Below are 27,890 nucleotides of genomic sequence, written 5' to 3' on the forward strand. Positions count from 1 at the left end.
TTTACTTACACTATGCTTTCGCTTTCTTAAGACTGTATATGATTATGCATTCTGTCATGTCTTAGTCTATTGGCTAGCCAATCAATCATCAAAATCTATGTCAGGTTTAGGTCAGCAGCATTACCATGATTGCATTATTATTACAACTTAGCCTTGCAGGTAGCTGAGCAAAATGCCAGATACTAAAATAAACTTTGGGCAGTCTCCACCTTACAGCCTAATAAACTATCATATTTTTATGCTGTATTCCCCAGTCAATGCAAAACCACTATAGACTCCTCTGGGTAAAAGTCTAGCTCCTCCATAGATCATCATATGCATAATTCAATCATTTATATAAAATAGCAAAGCCCCTAATTAGCAAAGCCTCCCAGGGGCTTTGTTTCTCACTACTTGCATTAATGCATTATTAGAAGCCTTAATATTGTCAACATTCCTCTAAGATTTTGAGGGCAAAATTAATTTGGGGAACTCCTTGCCATAATAAATTATTAAAGCAGTCTGAACGGTAAGATTAAAAAAAAAAAAAAAGTATTAGATTTCTAAAAATGAGAATTGCCCTGCATCCATCTTTGTGCTGTGTAGGAAGAAATGAAACAGGTATTTACCCCTCTGCCTTTTTTATTTGCTGAACCAAGCAGAACTCAGGTTGAAATATTTTAATGATTCAGTATTAATCACCTTACAAAGAACCATGTGAATATGGAAGAAGCTAAGAGATAGGATGAAATGGCAGAAGAGTTAATAGTGGAGTAAGAAACAGCTCCTGTGTTGTGTACTACATATATTAATGATCTGGTAAGGGGACTGAGTTATGATAAAACAAAAATTGCAGAGAGTATCATTATGTAGTTTACTCAGAAGCCAAGACAACTGTGAACCTTTAGCTTTGAAGGACAATGGAGAGCACTATTACCTAGGAAACATTGAAAAATGCAAGGAAATATGTTACTGCAAGGAAAAATGTCATTCACATTTGGGATTCTAAGTTAGCACTCTTAGTACAAGGAAAAGACTTACATGTCACAGGAAACAGCTATATTAAGTGTCCTCTTCAAGGTTCAGCTACCATCAAAATTCTAGATAGTAGGAAGTATTAGATATATACAATGTATTATAAATGTGCGTATTACATATATGTATATACAATGTTATATACACAATGAAAAAATATGAGGAGTATTATACTGTTACCAATAAACAAGTGGATTAGTGGGACTTGCAGAGATACCTCCATGAAGAGTGCTATCAAAGTTTGGGCTTGTGGTTTTATCCTGAGATGAGAGTAGAATAAGGAGAAATGTGGTAAGTGTTGATGAAAGAAGAAAACAGATTGAAAGATTTGGCTCTTCCTGTCCCTAACCCAAGAAGAAGAGGATATTCACTGGAATAAAAAGGCAGAAAACCCGAAACAAATAACAGAAATATATTTTAACAAAATATGAAATTAGTCCCTCATGACCATTGCCACATGCAGGTGCTGTAGCTGAGAACTAACAAAGTATAAATGGGATAAGCTGTTTATATTATAATTAGGGTTTATAATTATTAATTCCAAGACTTGCTAGAGTTTTGGAAAAATATTTTTTTCTGCTTTGGAGACTTACAGCAGTCTTTAAACATTAAAGAACTGGGTGAAACTTATGTGGAGATACAACTGACCTGTTCCTTTGGAACTCCGGAAGATATTTGCCCTTTTTGCTGAAGCATCTGGGTTTTGCCCCCAGACTGAGTGGGTTTTGGGTCTAGTCCTGAAGACCAGTTTCCATGTACCTGTCAAAGTTCCTAAGACTGTCTAAAGGGTCATTCATTGACTCTGGTCTTTCACAGTAGCAACAGGCCTGGATCTTAAGTATGGATCTTAAGGCAGTTAATCTGGCTATGGAGGAGAAGCAGGTGACAGAAACCATTGGACCATTCTTCTCTTAAGTTCCTGTAGTGGTAGGTGCAGAATCCTTTAAGCACACCTCATATAAATAACCAAAATTTGCTGAAAGCAATCTGGGAGTAAGAAAGTAGTATCACCAAGTCACTCTGAGAACCTCGCAGCATACCTAGCCTAGCCTGGTTCAGGAATAAAGCCATCAGTCCCCAGTGCATTAATGTCATTTCTTTCTGGCAAACTGCTCACAGAAGTGCCCCCACCCCCGGCCCCAGCTGCCACAGGTGCCCCTCCCTTACCCATGCTGATATTTTGACATGAAGTCTGTAGGCCAGGGAGAGCTGGCTACCCTTGGCTTATATAAACAAATAGCTCATTGGGGAACTATCCAGTTGATGCAGATAGCTTTTAAATGGGATTACTTCACATGAAGTTTCAAAATTCCTTATAAATCCCTTATGGAGCTGTATATTTTGTATTTTGAGGGGAGAGGGGCAGCTTGTCTGTATGGTTTGTGAGGGGAGGTCATGTGTGCGGAGAAGCAAATTCAAGATTGCAAAGACATTTCAGATTTTTTGTAACTCACTACCTGCCAAGTGCTGGCAACTGTGAAATGAAATTAAAATGATCCATGAATTTAATCTTTACTGAGGAAAACTTGTCATGTCTTTCTGGGGACATTGAATGCTCCTAGAATAGCACCACTGACACTAGAAGTGCTACAGCTCTCGGCTTCTTCCTTTGGCAATGCTTGTCCATGGACTAAAATGTAGAGGGCTACTGCAGTTTGAACCACAATGTGAACTCATATGATTACTGTCAAAGAAGAATAAAGTTACAGGTTGCTGGAAGGAAAATGGGATGGAAAGCACTTGAGATGAAGACCTTCTAAAGGGCAGATTAATGGGGGGCGGGAGGCTGCAGTCAGTAGTTACAGTGACTAAAGGTGAAGGAGATCACTAGTTTCAGGGGTAGTTGCTCTCAAAATTCAAAATATGGGGCACATTTTTACCTCTGTAATGTACCAGAAACTAAGAGGGTGAATTCTCCACAATTGCATTTGAGACCAATGTTGCTTATCAGACAAAAAAACCCTTACGTGGATTAGTAGGTAGGACTGTACCTATCACCACAGTAGCTGTCAAGTGGGCTACACAGATAACGACCCAACGATTCTTTGTTTTGGGAGGCAATTCCATTCTCCTATGCATACGTATTTGTGAAATTTGGAACAGATGTTTTACAGTGTTCAATACCTTTTAACAGAGGAAGAGACAAGTATACGAATCAAACCTGATAAACAATGGCTTGCAGCTTGAAGCAACGAGATCGGTGAGTGCTCTTCTCTGTGTGAACGGCTATGTCTGAGAGCAAAGCTGCCCCTGTGGGAATAAGGAAATTGGATATATGAATTTACTGTAACTTTTCTCTCCTCTCAGGAGAAAAAGGCTCACCTTTTTTCCGTCAATAGCATCTCTGTGATCTGATGTGAAATCTTTTAAACTTTGTGCCTTCCTCTGCAAGAGAAGCTGGGAGATTACATAGGTCATGTGTGCTCAGTGCTTGGAAGATAAAAATTACTGCTGCACTCTGAGGAGAGGTTCTCCCGATTCAGGCTGTGTAGGACATGTGGGAAGCCAGTGGGTGTCCGAGGCAGAATTCCCCTGCCAGGAGAGCAGCCCAGGGCTCCTGCACATGACCCTGCTCCTCGCAGGGCCTGGCACAGTGCAAAGAAGTTGTAACTTTCATGCTTTGTATATTTTGGGCTGCAAAGTCGCCTGCGGGCAGTTCACGAGCGCTGTGATAATGCACACCAGATGCCGGAGCTGCTGTCTCTTGCAGGGAGGGTTACAGCCCCTCAGAGCCCCTTTCCTTCCTGCCCTGAAGGGCTGGAGCGCTCCGTCTGGGTCTCTCCATCCAGGACAATCACTTCCAGTCTAAAATTACTGTCATTTGGTACTATAGTGGGCTCCAGAAAAGGTAATTTTGCTCCTTCCTCCCAAATTAGGCTTAGAATCCATGGCATCATGGTATTTATTTGATTTCTGCAGTAAGAGCTGCTGCTGCACATCTAGGGATGCAGTCCGGCTCTTCACATTCATACGAAAGTAAACTGCTTGCTGGAAGTCTGACACAGGCCTGTTGCTGTACTTACATTCTGCAGTTTTCAATAATTCTGCTGCGATCATGACTGAAAAACTTTTGCAACTGGAAGTTTCTCCAGGCTAAATCAGATATCTAACTGATGTTCCTGAGCCAAGGAGCTGCATAACGTAATTTCGTGTGGCAGAGACTCACTAATGCAGGGTGTCAATAGAAGGCCTACAGGCGATGTGTAGACAAGAGACAAGAGCGGCTGTCAGGGTTTTACCGCTGCATACTGGTGCTAGTCTGGGCGTGCAACTGGGAGCAAATGTGCCCTGTGCTGTCTTTCTCAGTAGGCTCAACTGATTCTCCTTTCCCTCTCCCCATTCTCCGTATGAAGCTGGGAATTCATGTTGCCCAGGAGCACCCATGGGTGCCTAGCCTCCTTCCATCAAGTCACATCACCCTGGAGCTGTACTTGAACTGCTGGGAGTCAGCTCCAAAGCCACAGCTGCCCTGCCAGGCTACAAGTACAAACACTCCTAATTAACCTGTACGAGGGAAGCTTTGTTAAACTTAAATTGCTTTGTAAAATACCTTGCAGAGATGTAAACATTAAGCATTAAAGAAACATTTAACTGTCTTTTTTTATATGCCTTTATATGCCTGAGTGTTTCCACCTCATGTCAGTGCTTTTACAATGCCAATGATACGTTTGCTGAGATGGACAAAGAATGCAACTTTGAATAGGTCATCTATGAGCTGTAAAGAAGAAGAAAATTCTGGGTAGTTTAAGAGGTGTTATGAAAAATCCTTTGCTTTGATGTTCTCACACACATATTTTTAATATTCTTTCATTTTAGGTTTTGGATGAAAAACTTATTTTTGTGAAAGTGCATGCACCTTGGGAAGTGCTATGCACGTACGCCGAGGTTATGCACATCAAATTGCCTTTGCAACCCGATGACCTGAAAACTCGAGACTCAGCTTTCAACTGGTTTAGCAGACTCTTTAGAGTGGATGAAAATATCATCAAACCTGAGCAGGAGTTTTTCACTGCCCCTTTTCAAAAGGAACATTTGTCCAACTTTTATATTCCAGACAAAGACACATTTTTTAATCCTGCAACTAGAAGCCGAATTGTAAGTCCACAGACTATTTCTAGCATTTAATCTTAAAAAGAAAAGATTCCTGTAATCAAATCAGTACAATTGCCTTCATGAAAGCATCCTGAAAAATTAGAAATATTTGGGATGCAATAGTCCTGTGTCATTTATGAAACAGCCTGGACAATCCAGAAGGAAAACATTCCTTACATCTGTTCCATTTCTGTTCCACCTGAATTTAAAGGGGGGATTTGAATGGTTTGTATACCCTGTGCAATTAATTTTGTTTGCGCTGCTTACCCTTTCCTAACTCGATTATATGCTGCAACAGGTATAGCTGTGTATGATTACTTTCAGGTTGCAAGAGACACAAAAATATTTTATAATTTTCAGGTTCATTTTATCCTGTCCCGTGTGGAATATGCAACCAAAAACAATGTGAAAAAGTTTGGCATTAACAAATTACTGGACACTGGAATCTACAAAGCAGCTTTTCCCCTTCATGATGTAAGTCCAGCACTTGTAACTAAAATATATTTCAAAATAGAGGTCTGAGCTATATCTGGGGGGTTTATATCAAAAGATACAAGCACTGTTAGTTGCCTTACTCCTTGACTGGTTATTATATCCACATGGTAGAATAGGACATAGTTTGGCTAAAGAGATTTTCTTCCAAAGCACTGTTGGTTAAAAATGTAGCTCCATAACTGGAAAAAAATATATTTAATTTAGGAGGTGTTAACCTTGTATTGTCTGGGAGATGTAGTTCAGTGAAGTGCCTGGCCTGAGTGATAGTTCCCATGACACATTGTATCATCAGTTCTAAATCAATTTTAATATTGTCCATTTTTTAGTATTCAATTTTTCCGTATTAAAATTCATATCAAATATTAACATTTTTAATAAAGATGTTGAATACAAATCTCATCTCAGGATGCGAGACAGTCTCACACAGTGAGAAACATTCCCACAGTTCCCAAACATTGCAACATATGTGCAGGGAAACTCATGTTTCTGCAGAAAGGCTCTGTCCAGCCAGTCCCTCACAGGGCATGTCAGAGTCATGTGGAGAAAAGCTTAACTGTGCTGAATTTCATCTTGAAATAATAAGAAATCCAGCTTTTGTGTCAACACTTCTGAAGTTTTTTGAAGTATATCATTTAAAGAAACAAGTTATACTGAAAATCGTTTTGCATACAAAGGCTAGCAATAGCACAGAAGAAGAAAATGAAGGAGAAAAAAAATCAGACTTCAGAGTATTTGACTAAGGAAAAACCCCATTGGAGGCTGCAGATGGGGTGCAGTAAGCAAAGACTAAGGGCTGACTTTCTGCATTATATGTTATATCCCTACACCCCCACATCATCTCCCCATTGGAGTCACCGTTCCGTGTCTGAGGTATGTTCTGTTGAGAAGACATTGAGAACATGGGAGGTCAAGAACGGTAACTACTTCAGCTGTTTGGACTCTGCTTAAAATATTCAGGAGGCCTCCAAGGATTTCAAAGAAATCTTTAAGGCAGAATCAAGACAAATCATGTTTCTTGTAAGTAACCCAAAGCTTTACAGGATAGAATTAATATCATTCATGACTATCCATTTTTAAGGTTTCCTTTTAAAGATTTAAAACCTGCCTTGCAGGCTATTTCTATCATGGCATGGGGAATTTGGACTCAGTATGCCTAGTAATTAATGACTGTCTTTTTATACAATTAAAATTATATATCACAGCTACTCTGAAAATCAAAAGTAGCCTATAGTTTTCTACAAATGTCACTTGTCTTCTTGCATCACGCATATAGAATGGAAAATTCCCTCAAATAAGATAGGCTTTATTGAAATAGGTTTTCAAATAACCTAGTAAAAACACAAGGATTATCTCCATGTGAACTCTCTTTTAAATTTAAAACAGAGACCAGAAGCCCTGGATTTATCCCTCAGACTTTCCAGCCTTCATTCCAGTGCAATATTATTTTGAAGCAAAGCGTGTTAGCATCTTAGAGCCACTTAAAATCCATTTTAATTCAGTCCTGTTCTCTAATTAGAATGGATCCTTTTCTGTTTTCTATTCCTAAGTGCCAAGCCGCTGACATGTGCTTACATTTAACTTCATGATGAGTCTGTGTTATTTTCAGCTCACATATGTAAAGTGTTTGCTTCAGCATTCGGTGCCTTTCTGAACACCTTCTATCGTGAATCCTGGTGCACTCCTAGAGCTGCCTTCCTGCTCCATTTCCTGGCTTGAAGTGAGACAGGGCAAAAAGGCTATTCCAGGCTCTGGCTTCATGGCATGTGGTCTGCAGAGGCAAGAGCTGATCCGTGCTGGTAAGATTAATGGTATCTTCTCATGCTCTTTCTGGTTTGCAGTCTAGTTTTAGGCACCCGTCAACCGATCCTGACTGCCCAAGTGAACGGTATCTTCTCTACAGAGAATGGGCTCATCCTAAAAATATTTTCAAACTGCAACCCCTGGATTTCATCAGGTTGGTGTGACTGGGGCTGGACTAATGCAGACAGAACTGGGAATTTACATAACAGTTCTGGTTTTGGGGATGTCAAAGAGGCATAGCTCAGTGCTGAGTACATATGCCTGTATCAGCTTAGGCATGGGAGCATTTTTTGAGCACAGTTTCATAATAAACCAATTAATGAAAAGGCAACTGCTTGAATTTTTTCTTTGCAAGGTATGATCTTTCTCTCTTTTTCTTTTTTTTCTTCTGCTTCCTATCCTCTTATAAAAGCATAAAAGGGGTGATAGAAATACCCAGCTCTAATACTTCTGCAATCCCAAAGTTCAAACCAGAGGAATATGACAATGCGAGTTGGCACAAAATGTCTGAAATGACAAGCCATTTGAAACAGAAATGTGAATCTACTTGCATTTCAGGAAAAAAACTTTCCCCTCCACAGGAAATACTATGGAGAGAAAATTGGAATCTACTTTGCTTGGCTGGGCTTTTACACTAATATGCTGATTGTGGCTGCAGTTGTAGGAGTTGCCTGTTTTCTGTATGGATGCCTGACAAAGGACAACTGCACATGGAGGTACCTGATCAGGCCTATTTTAATATTACATGCAATTTTGATCAGTCCCCTACAGAGGGGGACCTTATAGGGTTTGCAAGACACTGCATAATAAAAGAGGCAAAATGAAAGTATTTGAGAACAGCAACGGTTGTGGATTTGAAGGTAAAGGCATAAAATGTGAGCTGGAAGAGTAATGGATGTCCACGGACCGCTACAGCTGTAGATATCTCAGAGTTTGTTATTTCATCATTTTATTTATGTTTTGCACTAGGTTCACCACACCTAGCGCAGAAACATGTAGGAAAGGGTGACAGTCAGAAGTCAATACATTAAGTGCTGTAACACATCATTTTCACTATGGTGATCCTTAAAGGAGATATCCAAAGACTTTGCTAAAACCCCCAAAATTTCTTTCCTCTATTTTGAGAGAAGACTAGAGGAATAGCAACAGCACAGGGGGCCTCAGCTGCCCAGGATACGTTGGGAGGGGAGGCATAGTTATAGAATCACAGAATGCTTTGGGTTGGAAGGGACCTTGAGAGATCATCGAGCCCAACCCCCCTGCAGTAAGCAGGGATTGAACCTGTGAACTTGGCGTTATTAGCACCATGCTCTAACCAACTGAGCTAATTATGACACAGCTTCCCTCATCAGAACATGATGAAATTCAACCATGGCACCATGACCCAGGTGTTTTTTCCTGGGTCATTGTGCCAAATCCTCTGCAGGCCATCACACTGCATACCCCCGTCAGGAAGGGTGTTCATCTTTACAAAATATGCTGAAGGGCTGTTCCAGGGCTCCACTCTTGTGGCCAATTTATACCCATCTAGTCTTGTGCCAGTATTATCGTTTAGTTAAGTAGTTTCATCTCCCTCCCTGGTGTTTACCCCGCTGATGTATTTATAGCAAGCAATTACATCACCTTTCAGCCTCCACCGTACTAGGTTAGATAAGCCAAAGTCTTTTGCCATCTCTTAGGAGACAGATCTGCCATTCCTTGAATCACCCTAGCAGCCCTCCTCGTCACGTTTTCCAATCTGATCCTCCTTAGAAGACCACAGGGACTAGGTAGCCATTTCAGTTCTGCTGCTATTCCTTGCTCTGGTAGGCAGTGCTCCTCTTCCTTCTCCCCTTAGACTTGCTATGATAGCCCACGTGGGCATGCAAGTGTGGGTTTCCTATTTAAGAGTGAGATCTTTGAAGAGTTGTCTTATTTTTAATGTGAGCAGTTTTAAGAATTACCACCAAGGGATGGAAATTATTTTCCCCTCATGTCATCCTTTTTTTGAGATGAGTACTAAGAATGGAAATGGGGATGTGTTGCCAGGGGCGGGGCAGGGGCGGGGGGTGGATTCTTGAGAGCAGATCAGTGGTAAATTATTTCTCATTTCCCTGAGATTATTGCACTGTCCTCATGTGCGAAAAAGGACTAAAGAATTTAGTGTTGGTGAGTGACTGACTAGTTTTGTTTTTAGCCAAGAAGTATGTGATCCCAACATAGGAGGTAATATCATAATGTGCCCTCAGTGTGATAAAGTATGTACCTACTGGAACCTCACCATCACTTGTGAATCTTCCAAGGTAACATTTACAGCTTGTAGACATGCTATTGAACTTTAGTTGCATTTTCTCTCATACTATGTATAAAACAATGTTGTTCTTCCACTAATGTCCTGCAGAATTGCTCGAACTGCAAATAGTTGTGCCTTTTGATACAGTGACTGAATTTTGAAGAAACAACAATAATTGCTCCACTTTGATCTAAGATGAAAAAAATTGGGTTTTTTTAATTTCACATAGCCCTCAAATATTTGATATGGGAATAACAGGGGGTTTTAATCAAAAAATAAACCCTTTGGTTTCATTTTGGAGGACTTCTTCATTTTGGGGGGAAAAAAAGAGAACCCATGTTCAATTACTAAAGTCTTGACTCAGTAGCTCTGAACCAATTTTGCTAAGGAAATGTTTAAAGCATGTTTTAACATTTCTAAATTCTGTCCCCTCTTTCCCCAAAGAAGTTATCTGGATACGTGCCTTGAATTTGACCCGTGTTGTCAAGGAGGAGAGGGGTACATGGAGAAGCTGATGTGGGCCATGACAGAAGCTGTGACACAGCCATGTCCTGTTAGCCGTGACACAGCCAGTCTCTTGCTCTGGGTTCCTGACTAGAGGAACCTGTCTGTCTTCCTCCACTACTTTGTCTCAGTAGGCTAATGTTAGCCTTCTGTCATTCCTTTCCATAGATTCAGTCACTCCCAAAACTGCCATTTTTCAGCTATTCATCACAAATATTTTGCCCGGCTTTAATGTGTTGCTTCAGCACACTTAAAGGGTAAAAGAAACAAGACTACAGGGAAAAGGCTATGATGGAAAGAAAAGGCAAATTGTGACCACCGAGGTATCTCATCAGAATGTGTTTTTACTAAATAGCTTGATTTGTTGTCATCCTGCTCATGAGAACCAGATGTGTCCATTGCCTTTTTGTGGCTGTATTAAAAACACATAACTCTATACTGAGTTCCCAGACCAGAAGCACTGTTTTTCCTCTTCCTATGCAACAGATGGAAGGAAGTTTGATAGTACACCATTTTACTATCCCCTTGCTGCATACTTGGCGTATATTTTTAATTCTGGACTTTGCATTTAATTTCCTTAATTTACTGGAGGGTGGTGTACATTGACAGAAATTGAGGAAACAATAACAGTAAAGATTATTAAGCTACATAAAGCTAAAAATCAACATGTTCAGTAAGCAGCTTCTGTTCTGTGTCAGTGTAGAAGAAAAAAAATGGTCAATTGTATTTTAAGCCTTTTTTTTCTTTTCCATTTTCCCAGAAACTCTGTATATTTGACAGTTTTGGAACACTGGTGTTTGCAGTATTTATGGGAATATGGGGTAAGTCGATTTCAACAGCTGTGGTTTGTCATCTAATTTTGGCCAAGCCTCCAGCATCAACCAAGAAAACATGGATAAATTTGCAGTGACTTCATTTTATAGCACTCAGGAATTCACTAGCAGGTAGTTCCGTAAAAGACGCGTACATTCACAGGAACTCTTTTTTAGCACCATAAGAAAACAAAAAATTGTAGAACTTAAAGTTGGTCTTCAGTGTCTGGGTTTTTTCATTTGACATGGAGAAAAGTCCAAGAGAAGTGATTAGAGCTGCCTCATGTTCACCCAGCAGGAGCCAGACACATGCTTAAGTATATCGGGCAGGGGAGCTGGATTTTTTTCCAAAGAGTTTTGGAGCTCCCTGTGCCTATTAACAGCTGTGTGACCGCACAAGGCAATTGGAAAATAGCCATTTATTATATTTCCCAGGGTTTTTTTTTCCTCCTGTCTTTATTTAAGAAACTGATTATAAAAAGTGTAGTAGTTACAAGCACTAGATTTATCTTTTAGCAGAGAAAATGTATCTGAAACCAGGATGTTTCCCACGGGTGAAACCACTTGGTGCTGTATGCAAGGTATTAGGCAAGGTTTATTTTCCCAGAAATGGTTTCATTTGTTCATATTAGCAACTTTGTTAACCAGCTTTTATTGCACTGCCTTATCCAGAAATTACCAAACTAAGTTCAATGTTAGGTCTGTATGCAGGAAATAGAGAAAATAAGCCATGTAACGTTTTGAACTCATATGTAGGCTGACAAGAATACATAATTTGCTTTCTTCGTAAAACGTGTTGTATTTTTATTTTCCTATGATGACCTGAAGCGCTTCAAAATAGCTACTAATTTAAAGAAATGTAAGATGAAACATATAATTTCAAAAAGATTTCTTTCAAAGTATACACTAAAATCAAAATACCAGCAGGAAATTCTCAAAATAAAAGAAAATTAGAAGTTTGATACGAATGTAATCTTCTCCTGTCATCTGAATGTTAATTTATTTGCAATTTGCTTTTTAATTAAAATTGTGTTTTCTGTTTTGAAGAATGGTTCCAAGAGTAATAATTACAAAGTTAAGCCACATGGTTATAGTGACGGCTGCAAGGTCTATTAGTATTCTTGTCATAACTCCATTATATAAAGAGGTGAATTGTATTACAGAAATTCAGTCAAAATTGTACCGAATCCAAATGACCCATGGTCCTGGTGCAATTCCAGCTGTAATTTTCGTCTTGCTCTAATACTTTTGTAGACCTCCTGGTCCAAAACAATTAAACTAGTATTAGAATTTTAGATATATTATTGCATCATTATCATCCATACACTTTTAATAATTGCATTTTTTTTAATGTATTCCCTTCAAAGATCTTAAAGCACTATAAAACACCAGGGAATTTGGCCTCGGGAATTAGCCCTCTATACATTAATGCTCTAGACCAACACTTCTGCCACTTCTCCCATGATGGTATGACTAGATTTGCAAAGGTCATGAACAAGAGGCAACTTCCACTTCACTTGCTGCCATCACTGGATCCCCTCCCTGAACAAGATCAGTTAAACAAACAAATGTTCTCCAGTGGAGGCATTTCCTTTCAGTCCTTAGTGACACAGCTTCGGTGGCAGAATACCTGGGCCATACTGAGTAGCAGTGTTGAGGGACACGTGAAAGGGGACACCACAAATTACCAATGTGAGGTGGAATTAGCACTCGGATCTCCTGATTCTGAAACATCATTTGTTTCCACTGTTAAAAAAATGCTGGTTCCAAATAAAATGTCAAATCCAGCAGCAGTTCCTTTCTTGCTCTGGAAGATGCAACTTGGCTGCTGGCTTATTTTAGCTAGTAGAAATTTCCTTTGTATTGGGGCTGAAAGAGCTGCCCCCATGTTATGTGCTCTTCTTTCACTGTTAGCACAGAAGCTATCACAGAAGGAGGCCCTGCACTTCTGGAGTCCCCAGCAGCAGCTGGATTTGCAGCTGGAGCAAATCAGGATGGCCTGTATCTTCCCGTGACTTGGGCTGGGCAGCAGTTAGAGGTTTATGGAAGACTAATCTCCTTCTCTGCAGGAGAAGGCAGATGTGATCCTCTGGCCCACTGCTTGGAATAGCCTTTGTGGTTCTAAGCGTGAAGTAGCAAAGAAGTCCTTGTGAAAGAGGCCCCTGAATAATCAGGGGAAGAGGCTTTCCTGGGGTTTTGCCTGTGTGCGGATGCCAAGGTCATCTCACAGCCCAACCCAGGGAGTTTTCTGGTTTTTAAATGCTTCAGTTTGGGGTTTATTGACCACACCTGATTTTGGAAATAACCTTTAAAGTTTGGACTTGTAACTGCATGCCATTGATGTTCCATCATTCAGGATGAGGGGCCAAACTAATGAAAAAAAACCCACTTTTAGGGTTAATTACTCCCAGACAATGAGAGTAATGAGTAGTGCAGTGATGGGATACTAACTCCTCCCAGAGGCAGTGCTGCAGAGCCACACCACTCATTTAATCTGAGGATGCACGGTCCTCAGTAATAAATCATCTGGGTGTATTGGGGACCGTGGTACTGATACCCATCATCCTGAGCTCCTCCCAGCCTTCTCAGCTGGGTCTGTCATTGCCTCTGCTGCCAGATCTACCTGCATCATGTCTCAGGCCAAGGTAATGAGTTTGTCTGGATTCGTGTCTAGCCAGTACACTCAGGCGTGTACGTGGTCCCCCAGTGCTTCCAGTTGTAGGAGCACAGTCCAGGGAAACTGCTGACCCAGCCCAAAGGGTTTCTAAGCTCCGTGCCTTGCAAAAAGAGCTGCAGCCCCTTCAGATTCCTGCTAGCAGAGGAGGAAAGATAGCTGTGTTTCAACCACTTTACCTGAACCATCATTGGTTCTTGTAGTTTGCAAACTGATAATTTCTCCACACAAAAATTGCAGACTGAATGAACATGAGCTTTTCCATGGGGCAATTTTTGGCATACCATGTTCTTGTGTTCCAGAAGTCCTGCACTCTCCAACATTTTTGTCTTCACCTATCCAACCAACTTGCTTTCTTACGCATCCCATGATAAAATTTTTCAAAAGCAGGCTATAACATGAAATCCAAAGTGCTCATATTCTAGCCTTAGGAAGAAAGCAAATAAATTCATCTTTATTCTTTAGCATATGCTTACAACACTATTTACCCCAGGTTTCTCTTATTAAAGTACCTATATATCCAAAGCAATAATTGCACAAAGTAGATCCAGTTATTTTCACCATCACATTAGCCAATAAGGGTTTTGTTCCATGTCTGTGGAAATCTGTATGGAAAACTGAGCCACATGTTATAGCCCAGGGGGTCAAGCAGTGTCCAGCGCTGACATGGTGTTGCTTACTTTGTTTATCTTCTGGATAGTTACTTTGTTTTTGGAGTTTTGGAAGCGTCGGCAGGCTGAACTGGAGTATGAATGGGACACAGTTGAGTACTTAGACCAAGAAGAACAAGTTCGCCCAGAATATGAAGCTCAGTGCACTCATGTAGTAATGAATGAAATCACACAGGTAAGGAGTATTTTGATAACTGGTGATGGCTACTGCAATAGACATGTTGCGAGAGGACACTATGAAAATGGTGAATCTAGACTTGAGCAGCATAAATCAGCAGTGCTTCAAGGAGAGTTGATAAACTGGCCTGGAAATAGTGAACTTATAAAGTACAGATGTGTGGGAGGGAATTTATACTTAACTGTAGGCACCTTAAAGTAGTTGCTTGTTTGAGGATCTTGGACTGCTGAGGTTCCTGTGTCATAAATAAACAGAAGCAGGCATCGTCCCCAGCTTAGGAGACTAAGTCTATTTTATTAAATCCCTCAAGAAATGATTCAGTGTTGCTGCCAGAGGCCAAGATCACAGACCATTTACTATCTTTCCCTAAGAATGCATCAAGAAAAAAGGGTGAAACAGAGGGAAAGATGTTACATTATATATCATGCCAAGACTGGTTTTTTAACCAAAGACGTTTCTGTTTGAAACATGTATAAATAGGTATTGTTGCTAAGTGCATGTGGATGCAATTACAATTAATAACAGCTAACACAGGGACAAGGGTAATCCTCATTTCAATGAAATAGGATTCATATTTATGAGGATCTTAGTTTAGATCTCTATTTATTATACAATTTGAGTAGCTTTAGCTTCTGTAGCTCACTCCAGCTCAGCTTTACTTTTTACTATTCTCTGTCAATATATTACTCTGACTTTTATCTGATCATTTGCATTGCTTTCACATTCCATCCACATTATACTAATGTTTATTAGAGGGCACTTGAAAAGTTTCAAAATTAACTGCCATAGTTGGAACTATCCTATATAGACCTTCTTTTTGTATCTCGTACTACACAAAACCTGGTTCTTTTTAAAAGCTTATAAACCTATGCCACCTTTAATGTATAAAGTCATAGCAAGAAAGTTCCTTTCAGACAGGCCAAAGAGCGAAGAGTATGCTAAAACATAATGATTTTGATCCTCAGAGATCCTAGAAAGACTCAGTGAATTTTCACACCACCACACTGAGGTAGGCATTTTCTTTGGGGAAGCCATCCCATTGTTCCTATGTGATAAATTGAGAAATACAGAGATCAAGGACCAAAATTTTAGTGCCTGCTAACTTTAGCCAATGAGGTTTGAAAGCTAATGGCCTTGGATGCCATGATCAGCCAAGAAGGATGGGCCCATTGAAAAGGACTGTGCACCCTGTCATAGCTGAAGTCAGTAAGAGCTGAGGACACTCAGCCTCTATGGAAGTAATTTTGATGTTACAATGGGCAGCAAAGAAAAAGACACATGTAATCAGGCAAGACTTTTGAAATCATGAATAAATGTGCGTTTCCAGGACCGCAAAGCAGGAAAGGAAACAAAACCAGAGACTTCTGTTCTTTTTTCTGCCCTCAATATCATAAAGGGTTTAATTGCAGCACCCAAAAAATAGGAAGAAAAGATTGGGTGCATCCTTGATCTGTTTCTAAATCTTTTACAGCAAGAAGAATATGTGCCATACACTGCCTGTGGGAGGTGCATAAGGATGACTTTATGTACAAGTGCAGTCTTCTTCTGGGTAAAGTTCTCTTATTCTTTCACCTCATGAATTCACTTCTCTAGTAAGTGTCTAAAAAAAGATCCTCTTGAACTGAACAAAAGGTAACAAAGGAACAAGTTCAGTTGGATTTCCATCTGATGCATAAGCCAAGCCCATAAGGTATGGACCCACAAGGAAAAGATAACTGTAGTCACTGAATACTCATTAGCGTACAGTCAATAGAAAATATGTCAAAATATCCTGCTGGTGTAGCTTGTGAGTTATGCTTGTAGATGTGGTCCATTGGTTTTTCCCTCATTATTTTAAGACAAATGTCTTTGCTTTTGCGGGGGGAGCAGGGGAAAGACTTTGGTTTGTATACTCTCCTCCCTGCCAGTTTCTGTCCTACTTGTTCCAGCCGTTTGCTTCAATATCGTGTCTCACAGTCCTGGGCTTCTTTCAGGGTTTTCGTTTCACTTAACAGAGCAAAGCTGGGTGTTCTCTAATCTTCCAGAGCTGCTGCTTCAATTATAACTAAAACTTGAAAGCAGTCCAGTCACCCATGAAACAATATCTAACATGGTGAGCATGCCCAGAGAGGTCACCCTGAAAAGCTCAGTGTTTTAGCATGCTGCATGTCCTCCTCGCCTGTAGCACAAACAGCTGGAAAAGACCTCATCCTAGGTGGCAGGAGACAGATAGGAGATAGAGTGGTGGCTGGTAGCCCAGGAGGTCCTCCATGTTAACACATCTGAAACACAAAGGAAAGAATACTGGCTTGCTGATGGATTTAAATAGGCAGGACTTCAGGTTGAAGGGAAGAGATTTGGTCTGGGTTTGTCATTTGTGTTACTGCACTCTCTTATTATGTGCAGGGAGGGGGTAGGTAGTGAAAAAAAAGACGCACAGCTCTACGGACCTCAATCTGAATAATAGCTAGAGAACTAAAAGCAGGAGGAGAAGCAGAAAGAGAGGAGATGGCAAGCAAGATGGGGTGCATGGATCATTATTACAAATCCTGCAGATTACAGGACTTGGCTTAAAATTTGTCTATTCCTTTTGAGGAGTCTGTAGTCTGTAATATTATCATGTGAAAGAGAAGGTACAGCCCCCTCCATAATTAATGCAGACTTGCTAGTACATTTGCCATCCTGCCAACTGACCAATGTCAAAAGAGGGAGATTTCTTCCATCACATGCCTCGAGGCATAAGATTTGATTGCACATCTCATTATCTTCGCTTGCATCAGTACAAACTTTGTTATTAGTCATAAACTAGACCATCTCTTTTCTTTCCTGCAGATTGACTATGCTGCACCAAAAAAAGGCTTCTTTTATGTATTCTAAATTTATTGCCTTTTATCTTATTTGAGCATCCTCTTGCACTCAGCTTATGCGATGGAATGACAGGCACAGAATCGGTTTCCTTTTGCCTATTGTAAAAAGTATTTCAAACTCACTTTTTCCCAAAGCCAGTGGTTCAATATTAACATCTTTCTTGTGTTCCCTTGGCAGATTCTTTTGATTATTGCTTCAGTTATTGGAATCATTGTCTACAGGCTCTCGGTTTTCCTGGTGTTTTCTTCAACGCTGTCACAGCACGTTAACGGAACGGAGGCAATCCGCAAGTACCTGACTCCGCAGACAGCCACTTCAGTAACTGCTTCACTCATCAGCTTTATCATCATTATGGTTCTCAATGTCATCTATGAAAAAGTGGCAATCCTGATTACTGACTTTGGTATGCTGCTGCTGTACCTCAGATAGAAATTTGGGGTAAACCGCAAGGAAAAATAGCATTTATATGTATAATAAGAACTCCAATAAATGAACACCTGTACCACATATTTCAGAATTTTCCCACCAAATCATACAATACCATCTAGAAATTTTCAAATACAGATCTTCTCAATATCAAAGGAATATAATATTCAGCTCTTTGCCTGAAAACTCCTTGTATAGCCAGCATGAAAGATCAATTGTTTACAGTTTTGTGCTTGTGAAACAGACAAAGCAAATAAAATTACTATAATAACCAAGCTTTATGAAAACAGATCAGTAACGCATAACACATTCAATTACATTAGCTTTTGTTTATGGGGAGAATAGCTATTTTCTTGTAAATAAATGAAATAAGGTCACTGTTCCAAAGCTAGATACCATTCCGATGTTATTAAATAGATAAACAGTTACAAATATTATTATTCTTTATATCCAGGCTATCAACATTAAAGTAGCTATTTTACTTTCGATGTGTGAAGTAGTGCGGTGTTTTAATATAGTTTCATTTAATACTGTTTCATCAGTTCAAAGTGTTACATTTGCATCTTTCCTGAGTGTGCTGTATTTGGGTGCTTTTTTTTCCCGAGTTATCGGAATTTGTGCTTATTCTTTTTCTTTATTGTCAAGGAACAGGTTCTTTCCTTTTTACAACACATACAGTTTTAGAATTAGCATAAAGGTTACAGTGTATACATGGGGATTATGTACGTTCTAATTCATAATGTTCTCAGTCATACTAAGGAATACAAGGCATACACGTACTTCTCCAGCTGAGGCTCTAAAGCAGCCTGTAGGTTACTTGTAGGTTGGCTTTTTTTTCATTTTTTTTTCTTTAATTGCAGAGCTTCCGAGGACACAGACCGATTATGAAAACAGTCTGACCACAAAGATGTTCTTGTTCCAATTTGTCAACTACTATTCTTCATGCTTCTACATAGCCTTCTTTAAGGGTAAATTCGTAGGTCACCCTGGAAATCCAGTTTATTGGCTAGGAAAGTATCGCAATGAAGAGGTAAGAATGTATGATAGCGTTTGTTTTTAAACAGCACGAGCCATTGGTCCAGGTATTCTGCTGCAGTTAGGAGTGTATAACGTATTTAACATGAGGGTTCAAAAAGTGACTGCCTCCCAAGCCAATTGCCTCCTTAGTAATCCCTAGCATAAATGAATATGACACGAGACCAGTTGGGCTGAGAAATGTATTATATGTACCCAGACAAGCTTATTTTCCAATGGCCAAACAACCTGTGAATCAGCACAGAGGGGAAAGGGAGAACATCAGTAGAAGCATTCCTGTTCTGCTGGGTGACCCTTGCCCGGTGACAGCAGAGTACAAAGGTGCATGAATTCACCTGGTATTTCAGTCTTTCACTAGTGTCCTGTCAACCTACCACATATGACCATATGTGGCCTGGAATTGGCTTTTGCATACATTACAGGAAAGGTTTGCCTAAACAGTCTTCTTGCTTTGCTTTAAGAAATGTTATCATAATAAAACAGGAATGCATTATTTTAAATGCTTTATTCAAGCCTGAAAAGTTACCCAACTTGAAAAATTGTTCATGTCTCTCCCAATATTCAGTGTGATCCAGGTGGGTGTCTCCTTGAACTCACAACTCAGCTTGCCATCATAGTAGGAGGTAAAGCAATCTGGAACAACATTCAGGAAGTGCTCCTTCCGTAAGTTCGAACGATTAAGTAATCTGCTCTTTCATATTTGGAAGATTCTGCTTTTTCTTGATGCGTTCAGGCATTTGGTCACTAAATTTGATAGGCGCATATTGTATTCTAAAAGAATAAGACTAGTCTTTTGGGGCCTTTTTAGACAGTTTGGATATTTTCGGTCTGGTAGTTCTGAGCTCCTGTCTCCGTCATTCTGACTGATTTTAGTTCTAATCAGAAATGCTTCCTTTGCAAATCAGACTGAATATGTTTCAGGTTGGATACTTAAAACTGAGGTAGCAGAAGCTCTGAAAATATTAAACTAAATACTGTTGCTTAATATTGAGTGGAATGATTTGTTGTTATACATTGGGCTTTTAAAAATCATGCCTAAGTTACTAATTCAGCTCATTTAGTTTTACAGTCATATTTGACATTCATTGTGCCTATACATTCTCTTTCAGTGGGGCAGATCTCTGGAAGGTCATGTTTTAATGTAAACAATAAGCAAAGTGCTAACCACAAATGCCCTCCATTTAATTTAGGTTAAGATACCATCCAGGACTCTGTGCTCCTTCTCCCAGGACTTGTTCTTTATTTTATACTGATCTGTGGCTGTTACGTTGCTTGGAGTAGGGAACTCCCAGTTTGCTCACGCCCTCCTGAATGCCATAAGCACCAGCCCACGGCACTGTATTCCCTCTGGTTGTGGTTCTTCCAAGCCCATGAATTGTGCTCCTTTTCTGCACAGTGACCCCGCTTCCAAGCTTGTCGTAAATACTGTGTAGGGTTGAGGCTAGATTGCTCTGCTGAGATACGGTTCCTCCAGACCCCAATACTCCATATATGCTGCTGGTTACAGGATGGACCTGTAAGACCCATCCTTCTTTTCAACATCTTCTTTTACCTGGGGAAGTGTCCCTAGACTAAGCATGCCTGCAGGTGTCAGCTCCAGCCATAGAAATCTGACTCCCCCTTCTGTGTACAGGAAATACATTCACCTGACCAGAATTTTTAACTCACTTCCCAGGGTGACAAGTAATATTTAGGTGTTGAAATGCTGAGTATCACTTCTGGATCTGATTCTTAACTACTCTCTCATTGCAACTCTGCAAGTATTAAGAGAACCATTTTGGTTTTTTCTCTGTTGATAGACATTCGCCCACACCACCCTTTTTTTGAATATGGTTCTTTGACTGCTGAAAATGGCTACAGCCAGTTCATCAGTTTTCTTAAGTTCTCATGCAAGCCTTTCAGATGAGATCAGCCTCACCTCAATCCCTGGGAAGGTGAAGGAGCAGCTAATCCTGGAAACCATTTCCAGGCACATAAAGGACAAGAAAGTCATCAGGAGTAGTCAGCATGGATTCACTGTGGGGAAGTCATAGTTGACCAACCTACTAACCTTATGATGAAATGACTGGCTCTGTAGATGAGGGGAGAGCAGTGGATATTGTCCACCTGGACTTCAGGAAGGCTGTTGGCACTGTCTTCCATAAAAGCCTTGCAGAGAAGCTGTTGAAGTATGGACTGGATGAGCAGACAGTGAGGTGGACTGAAAACTTGCTGAATGGCCAGGCACAGAGGGTGGTGATCAGAGGCACAAAGTCTAGTTGGAGGCTAATTGGTAGCGGTGTACCCCAGGGGTCAGTACTGGGTCCTGTCCTGTTTAACGTCTTCATTAATGATCTGGATGAGGGGACAGAGTACACCCTCAGCAAGTCTGCTGATGACCCCAAACTGATAAGTCAGAGGGTTGTGCTACCACCCAGTGGGACCTTGACAGGCTGGAGAAATGGGCTGACAAGAACCACATGGAATTCAACAAGGGCAAGTGCAAAGTCCTGCACCTGGGGAAGAACAACCCCATGCACCAGTATATGCTGGGGGCCACCCAACTGGAAAGCAGGTTGGCAGAAAAGGGACTGGGGATCTTGGTGGATACCAAGTTCAACATGAGCCAGCAATGTGCCCTTGTGGCAAAGAACACTAATGGTATCCTCAGCTGCATTAGGAGGAGTGTTGCCAGCAGGTCGAGGGAGGGGATCCTTCCCCTCTGCTCAGCATTGGTGAGGCCACACCTGGAGTACTGTATCCAGTTCTGGGCCCCCCAGTACAAGAGAGATATGGACATGCTGAAGAAAGTCCAGCAAAGGGCCACAAGGATGATTAAGGGACTGGAGCACTTCACATATGAGGAGAGGCTGAGAGGGCTGGGACTCTTCAGCCTGGAGAAGAGAAGGTTCAGGGAGATCTCATCAATGTTTACAAATACCTGAAGGGCAAGAGTAAAGAAGAGGGAGCCAGACTAATCTCAGTGCCTAATGCCCAGTGACAGGACCAGAGGCAAGGGGCACAAACTGAAACACAGGAGGTTCCCTCTGAACATAAGAAAACACCTTTTTACTGTGAGGGTGACCAAGCACTGGCACGAGTTGCCCAGGCAGATTGTGGAGTCTCCATCCTTGGAGATATTGAAAAGCCATCTGGACACAGTCCTAGGCATCCGGCTCTAGGTGGCCTTGCCTGAGCAAGGAGGGGTTGGACCAAATGACCTCCAGAGGTGCCTTCCAACCTCAATCATTCTATGATTCTGTGAATTTTGTGATCAGAAGGAATTAATCTGTCTAACCACAGGCCTACATTTAATTTGATTTTTTTTGTTGCCTTGAATTTTATGTGGTCATTTACCTGTACAATGTAAGTATAAATCACTTTGATTCTGATACATTGCCCTTTTACACTCTTATTTATGGTTGTAAATCACTGCTTTCAGGGTAAGGCAACAGAAGATTATACTCATGTTTGAAGGAAGTTTTCAGTAATTCAAGAATAACTAAATCCACTGTTCAAAGCTATAACAGCACAAATGCCAATTTTTTCCATTTACTGAACTTTTTAGGTTATTTTACCAATGTTAGTGGTCTTTTTCTCCCTGGCTGATAGTTGGGTTAAGAATCTAATCGGAAGATACTGTGCAGCTGCTAGATCAGAAAAAGTTGTTCCACGCTGGGAACAGGACTACCACCTGCAGCCCATTGGAAAACTTGGACTGTTTTATGAGTATCTTGAAATGGGTAAGTGGCAGTTTAGTTCGGATTCACTATCACTGCTGGATGCAAACATGCTCTGAAGAAAATCTTCATACAAGCAATGCTTAATAAGTTTATAGACAGAGGAGACATGTTTTCCAAGACAAGTTTTGATGAGCCGTTATAGATAGTTTTGCAAGATTTTATTAAGTAGCTATGCCTCAATCCAATTTATAACCAGGAAACAGCATGTGATTGTACAAAGAGGAGAAGTGCTGCTTTGCCCCATCCTCTGAGAAATGCACCCAGAAGGCAGACCACTGCCGCGTTCTGGTGTTGTACAGCAGAGCCCTGTGTCAGCCTCCTCTGCCAGGGACCTGCAGTCACCAGTACTTGTCACTGGGCTCTTGGGAGCTGGCCGATCTCCGGTTTGTTGCCACCATCCATTCTGTCACAGCATTGCCAGAGTACTTGTGGCAGCACCCAGACACCAATAGCATGATTTTTAGTTCAGGCTTTCCAGCACAGCACTGAGACAGAGAGTCATTAGCTCTCCAAGTCTTCATGATGAAGACATAAGAAAGAAATGGATGTTTAAAATACCCTGAATAGTTCCTCTTGGTGTGTTGTGACTTGTAACATTTTCCTGTCCCTCCACCTAGCAGGCTTTTTCAGTACTGTTGTGCTCCTATCTTCTCATACGTAAGATTTCCTAGGTAATCCACCACTCTTTCTTGTCTCTCTCTCCCATGGTTGGAGTATATAAAGTATACATGCTCATATATGCTTATCTCCAGTAAGTGAAAGCCCCATCAATGTATGTAACCTCTCCCTTTGACAGTTATACAGTTTGGCTTTGTCACTCTGTTTGTGGCCTCATTCCCCCTGGCTCCTCTTCTGGCTCTTGTTAACAACATGTTGGAAATCCGGTTGGATGCGTGGAAGCTGACGACCCAGTTCAGGCGCATGGTTCCACAGAAGGCACAAGCCATCGGCGCCTGGCAGCCCATCATGCAAGGCATAGCCATTCTGGCGGTGGTCACCAATGTAAGTACTGGGCCAACAACCGCAAAAGGTAAAATGCCTTCACTGCAGGTGTTACATCCAGACGTGGGAATGCCACGTGTGGCAATGTAGGACTTAAATGATGCTAAAAGAATTACGAGCATCAGTTACCTAAGACTTTAGCCCCTATGAAATAGGCGCTCAGTTACTTTCCAGATGTTTTGGAAACAGAATATGGCTACTGTCTAAAATATTATATATAAAGAAAAGAAATTTTATTTAGAGTTGCTAGAGTCTTCAGAAAAATCTGTTACATATGAAGACTATAGTGCATCTTTCCTAAAATCATAGCATGTAGTACAGAGATCTTTTCAGATAGTCTACAGCATGAATTTTGAAAAAATTAGGTTACAGCTTAGCTAAGTTATAATTGATTGTTGCTTCTAATTGTTACAATTCTTACAGTCATGCCTTCATATTTGAATTTGGCTTTAAGCAATTCTGCACTTTAAACAGAAATTCAGCTTCTTTCTTGTGTATTTAAAAATACAATGTGTGCTCAAAATTGCAGCACTTACCTTTTGAGATCAGAATGAATTTTCTGAGAATTTGCAAATTAATCTGTTTTTCAGTTGGATTTATAATTAATTTTAGAAGAGTTTCTTTAAAATATTTAGGATTATGCTTAATATACTCCTAACAATGAAATTCAGACCTTCAAATTTCCTGTATTGTTAATTCACCAGGATCTTATACATAGGCTGCACTGTGGGGAGAAAAATAATCCATTGGACTTTACCACTGAATTATTTGATTGCTTATTCTTAAACAGTACCTAATATGTATTATCTTCCAAAAAATGCCCACTGCTGGCCTTTCTCAAAAGAGCAGTGATCACTGGTTTCCTCTGCAGGGACAGTAACACCACAGACTGTCCATGGTTAATAGCCTTTTTCAACAAGGTCACCATTTTCTGCTGTTATCGGTGAGATCAGGGATTCCTTCTGACACACTTAAAGGTAGTCACTTCCCCCAGGACCTCATCCTTGCAGTAACAGTACCTCATTGCGCTCAGTAGGAGTTTCTGGAGAAAGCAGTTGAGTCTGAAGACAAGACTTCATCTTAGCCCAAGCTTTCACAGGAGGCTCTGCCTGTTTGGAGAATGGTGGACTTTGGGTAAGAGGAGGGAGACACTGCTGAGCACTCTACCATAGGTACTAACCCTATAGTTAGGGGACTTATTTAAAGTAAAAGAGCAATTCAAATTTAAATAAGGGCATGAACTTATTTTCCTGTGTCTCAGGCACCTTTTATAGTCATTAGGTGCTTGGCTGGTCTGGGGTCTCGACCCCAGGGGTTCTGCTTTCCAGAAATAATGGGGAAGGTACACGCACCTTCTCTTCCCACACCCAGATGAGTGTCCCTGCATATTGCTCTCTCTTTTTAGCCCCACTTTTAAAACTCTTTGTTTTGTCCCTGGAAAGATGAGGCTATTTTTGAAGAATGGGAAGATGAGCTTCCATGACCTGGCTGCCTATTGGGTTATCCTCTTCTCAGTAGCTTGTTTTCATTATTTTGGGGGTTGGGGGTGATACCATATAAAAATAGGAGTCCGGGGTGGATTTCAGTGATTAGGAAAATTTTATATGTGAGCCTCAGCTCCAGATGTATTTTCAGATATTTGAAGGTCTCTCAAAATGGCCATTATTCTTTTTCAGAACTTTATTTCACACTATAGCAATTCAACAGGTATGGTAAACATAGCTAGGATGTAGAGAGGAGACTCAGGAGGACGTAAAGGCAGAGAATTAAGCACAGAGAAATGTCAGAAGAAAAAAGGGAACTAGAAGACGGAAAATTTGCAAGAAAATCTGGGAGACAGACAACAAGCTAGAGCATATGCTCCAGCTGTTTCGCACTGCTCTGCTGAGGCAAGCCAAACATATATCCAGTTGTTCCACAGGCATGTGAAACATCCAAGGCCTACTAGTAGATCTGGTGTTAAAATTTAAAACAAAAATGATACAACTGTGGTAACACATGCTCAGACTGTTAGAAATGTCATGTGGCACCAGAGATACTTTGGGGCTCTTTTGTTTTAGTGCCTGTGTAAAAAAAATGTTAATGATAACTCTTCCAGCAAATTATGGAGGTAGTGCAAATTCCCAGATGAAGCATAGCTATAGTAAAGTAGAGGTAACATTATTGGTGCATCAATATCCTTTTCTGAACTATGCTGCTACAAAACAAAAAGGCAAATAAGTTTCTGGTGCCCTGGAAGTAAAACAAATACGTTATGCTATTAGATGAGCTAACTGTCCTGCCTAGTTAATCCTGATGGGTCTGGTAATACTACTATGAAATAAAAAGTTGGATATACATCTTAAGATTACTTTAAAATACTGTTACGAGTACCTTAGTCATAGTCCTTATGGTATTCAGGGCAGAGTTAAAGTGACTTTGGTGACCTTACGGTGACTAAGACATGTGTAGGCTTCTGTTAGGAATATTTTCATGCCCTGCTCTAGATACTGCAGAAAAATGACCCAGCAATAGTTTTAGGTGTCTATCGCTACCCATCCACAACCCACCTTAGGCTAACTGGAGCTTTGCAACCTTTTTTCACTCCAGATTCCTCTTTATGTGCTATACTCCTCAAGGCATTGCTGAAAACATGAGTCCTGGATGTGCAAAAGTATATTGACAGCTTGGTTGTACTCTCTGTCCTCCTTGACAGGCACTCAATCCCAGTGCTCTTGTGACTGTTAACTGCAGGCATGTTTCTTTTAGAGTCACCCTATCTGGAAGTCTCAGGCATCAGACAGAGTTAATGTCCGTGTGAATGCAGTGCATTTGCCACTGACATCAGTGGGGCTATTTGCATGCGAGGGGCACAACTCCCGAGACTGTCATGCTCAAAAGGCCCTGCTGCAGGTGTTGTAAGGACATCAAAGAGATCAGTGATTCTTGCTAATGAAGTATGGGCTATAAAGCCATATACTAGGTCAAATGCTAGAAGCTGTTTTCTTCCTTTAAGTATGTTTTTTTCTTGTTTGGCATCCAGGATCTAGTATAGGCCATCAGTCTTTCCTTTACCATCCCTTCCTTGATTTTTCCTTAGTACACAGAAACTGTTTCTTCTCTTCTGTCTGACTGATTAGCCTTGGGTAGTGTATCATCTTCTCCTTCATGCATTACCTTCGGAACACCTACTAGTAGCTTGCAAGCAACTTTTGCCCAAAACTATCAGTTTTGCAACTTGCTGCTCAGGCACTGGACTTGCTGTTGCATGATACCAAAGCATCTGCTGTTGATTTGAAGACTGATTTTAATTAGTTATGGTATAAATGGAAAACTGTGTGTAGTGAAGCTTGGGAAGTAGAGAATGCGCTATTTGTTTGTAGTTCTCCAATGCAATACTCTGAAATGCAGCCCATAATTCAGGAGGAAGAAGTTTTTCCTTTGAGAGGATGCCGTAGGATTAGCTTTCGTGTTTCTGTCCTTGCAGCTCTCTGGAGCACATCTGGAGATCATTCTGAGAGAAGGAGGAGAGTGGGACAGAGTTCAGATTTAGGATGATGAGAGACCTGGGGTCTTGCAAAAAAAAATCAGTGAGAGCAAATATTAAGTTGTGTAAATACCATATTCCAGCATCTTTCTAAATGATACACAGAAGCAGCATCAAGCTCATTTGGTCCAAAGGGAGAAGGGATTTTTTTGCCTTACTGTTCAGTTGCTATTAGTTCATTCATGGTCTGACTGGATGACCTAATGAACAGAAAGAAATTATATTTAACTAAAATTTTCTGTGCTTGTACTTCAGTTAAAAACAGAGTAATGTAGGTGTGAGGTTGTCCCCTGCAACTGCAAGACACAGTAATATATATTTCTTGTCAGCCAAAAACACCTACTCTGCGTGTAAATATAAACAACACATAATTTTCACTTCATTGCACACTGGCATGTAATACTTAAAAACAGTTTTCAAAAGTGTATGCCAACTACATTTGATTTAAGCCAGAGTACAGTACCAAAAAAAAAATCTTATCCTGAAAATTTTAAGCAAGTTTATTTTAGTCTTAGGGTGCCTCCCTTTTCTTTCTCATCAACCAAATTAACTTTCTCTCAATTGAACTCAATTGTAACAATATTCTGGAGAACCAAATGTAGATTTTGGACCACAGTCTCAATCCTAAGTCTTGTTTCTGCAACTTTGTCTTAACTAGAGTTTAGCTTCTGGGGTACCTCAAAGTAAGCCAACTGAGAAGGTAAGACATTAGGATAGTGTTCAACATTTGGCAGTGGTGCTACTTGAGGTGGGGTGGGTCTCGCACCCTTTTCAGCTCCTTGCCCTTTCCCTTCCCTGTCTTTTTCCCCTTGTTGCCATC

General features: G+C 40.6%; 1 protein-coding gene across 1 annotated transcript in view; it reads left to right on the forward strand.

Moving 5' to 3' along the window:
- The window catches only part of ANO6 (anoctamin 6), a 119,203-nt gene that overhangs the window by 87,746 nt on the left and 3,567 nt on the right, over window positions 1-27,890 (forward strand). The window contains 14 exon segments of the mRNA XM_075727890.1: window positions 3,149-3,214; window positions 4,831-5,109; window positions 5,467-5,580; window positions 7,440-7,555; window positions 7,983-8,117; window positions 9,578-9,683; window positions 10,938-10,998; window positions 14,364-14,509; window positions 15,984-16,061; window positions 17,537-17,762; window positions 18,646-18,815; window positions 19,386-19,483; window positions 22,412-22,542; window positions 23,339-23,544. Coding sequence (XP_075584005.1) covers window positions 3,149-3,214; window positions 4,831-5,109; window positions 5,467-5,580; window positions 7,440-7,555; window positions 7,983-8,117; window positions 9,578-9,683; window positions 10,938-10,998; window positions 14,364-14,509; window positions 15,984-16,061; window positions 17,537-17,762; window positions 18,646-18,815; window positions 19,386-19,483; window positions 22,412-22,542; window positions 23,339-23,544 — 1,932 coding nt within the window.

Source organism: Pelecanus crispus, chromosome 1 (assembly GCF_030463565.1).
Source record: "Pelecanus crispus isolate bPelCri1 chromosome 1, bPelCri1.pri, whole genome shotgun sequence".
NCBI lineage: Eukaryota > Metazoa > Chordata > Aves > Pelecaniformes > Pelecanidae > Pelecanus > Pelecanus crispus.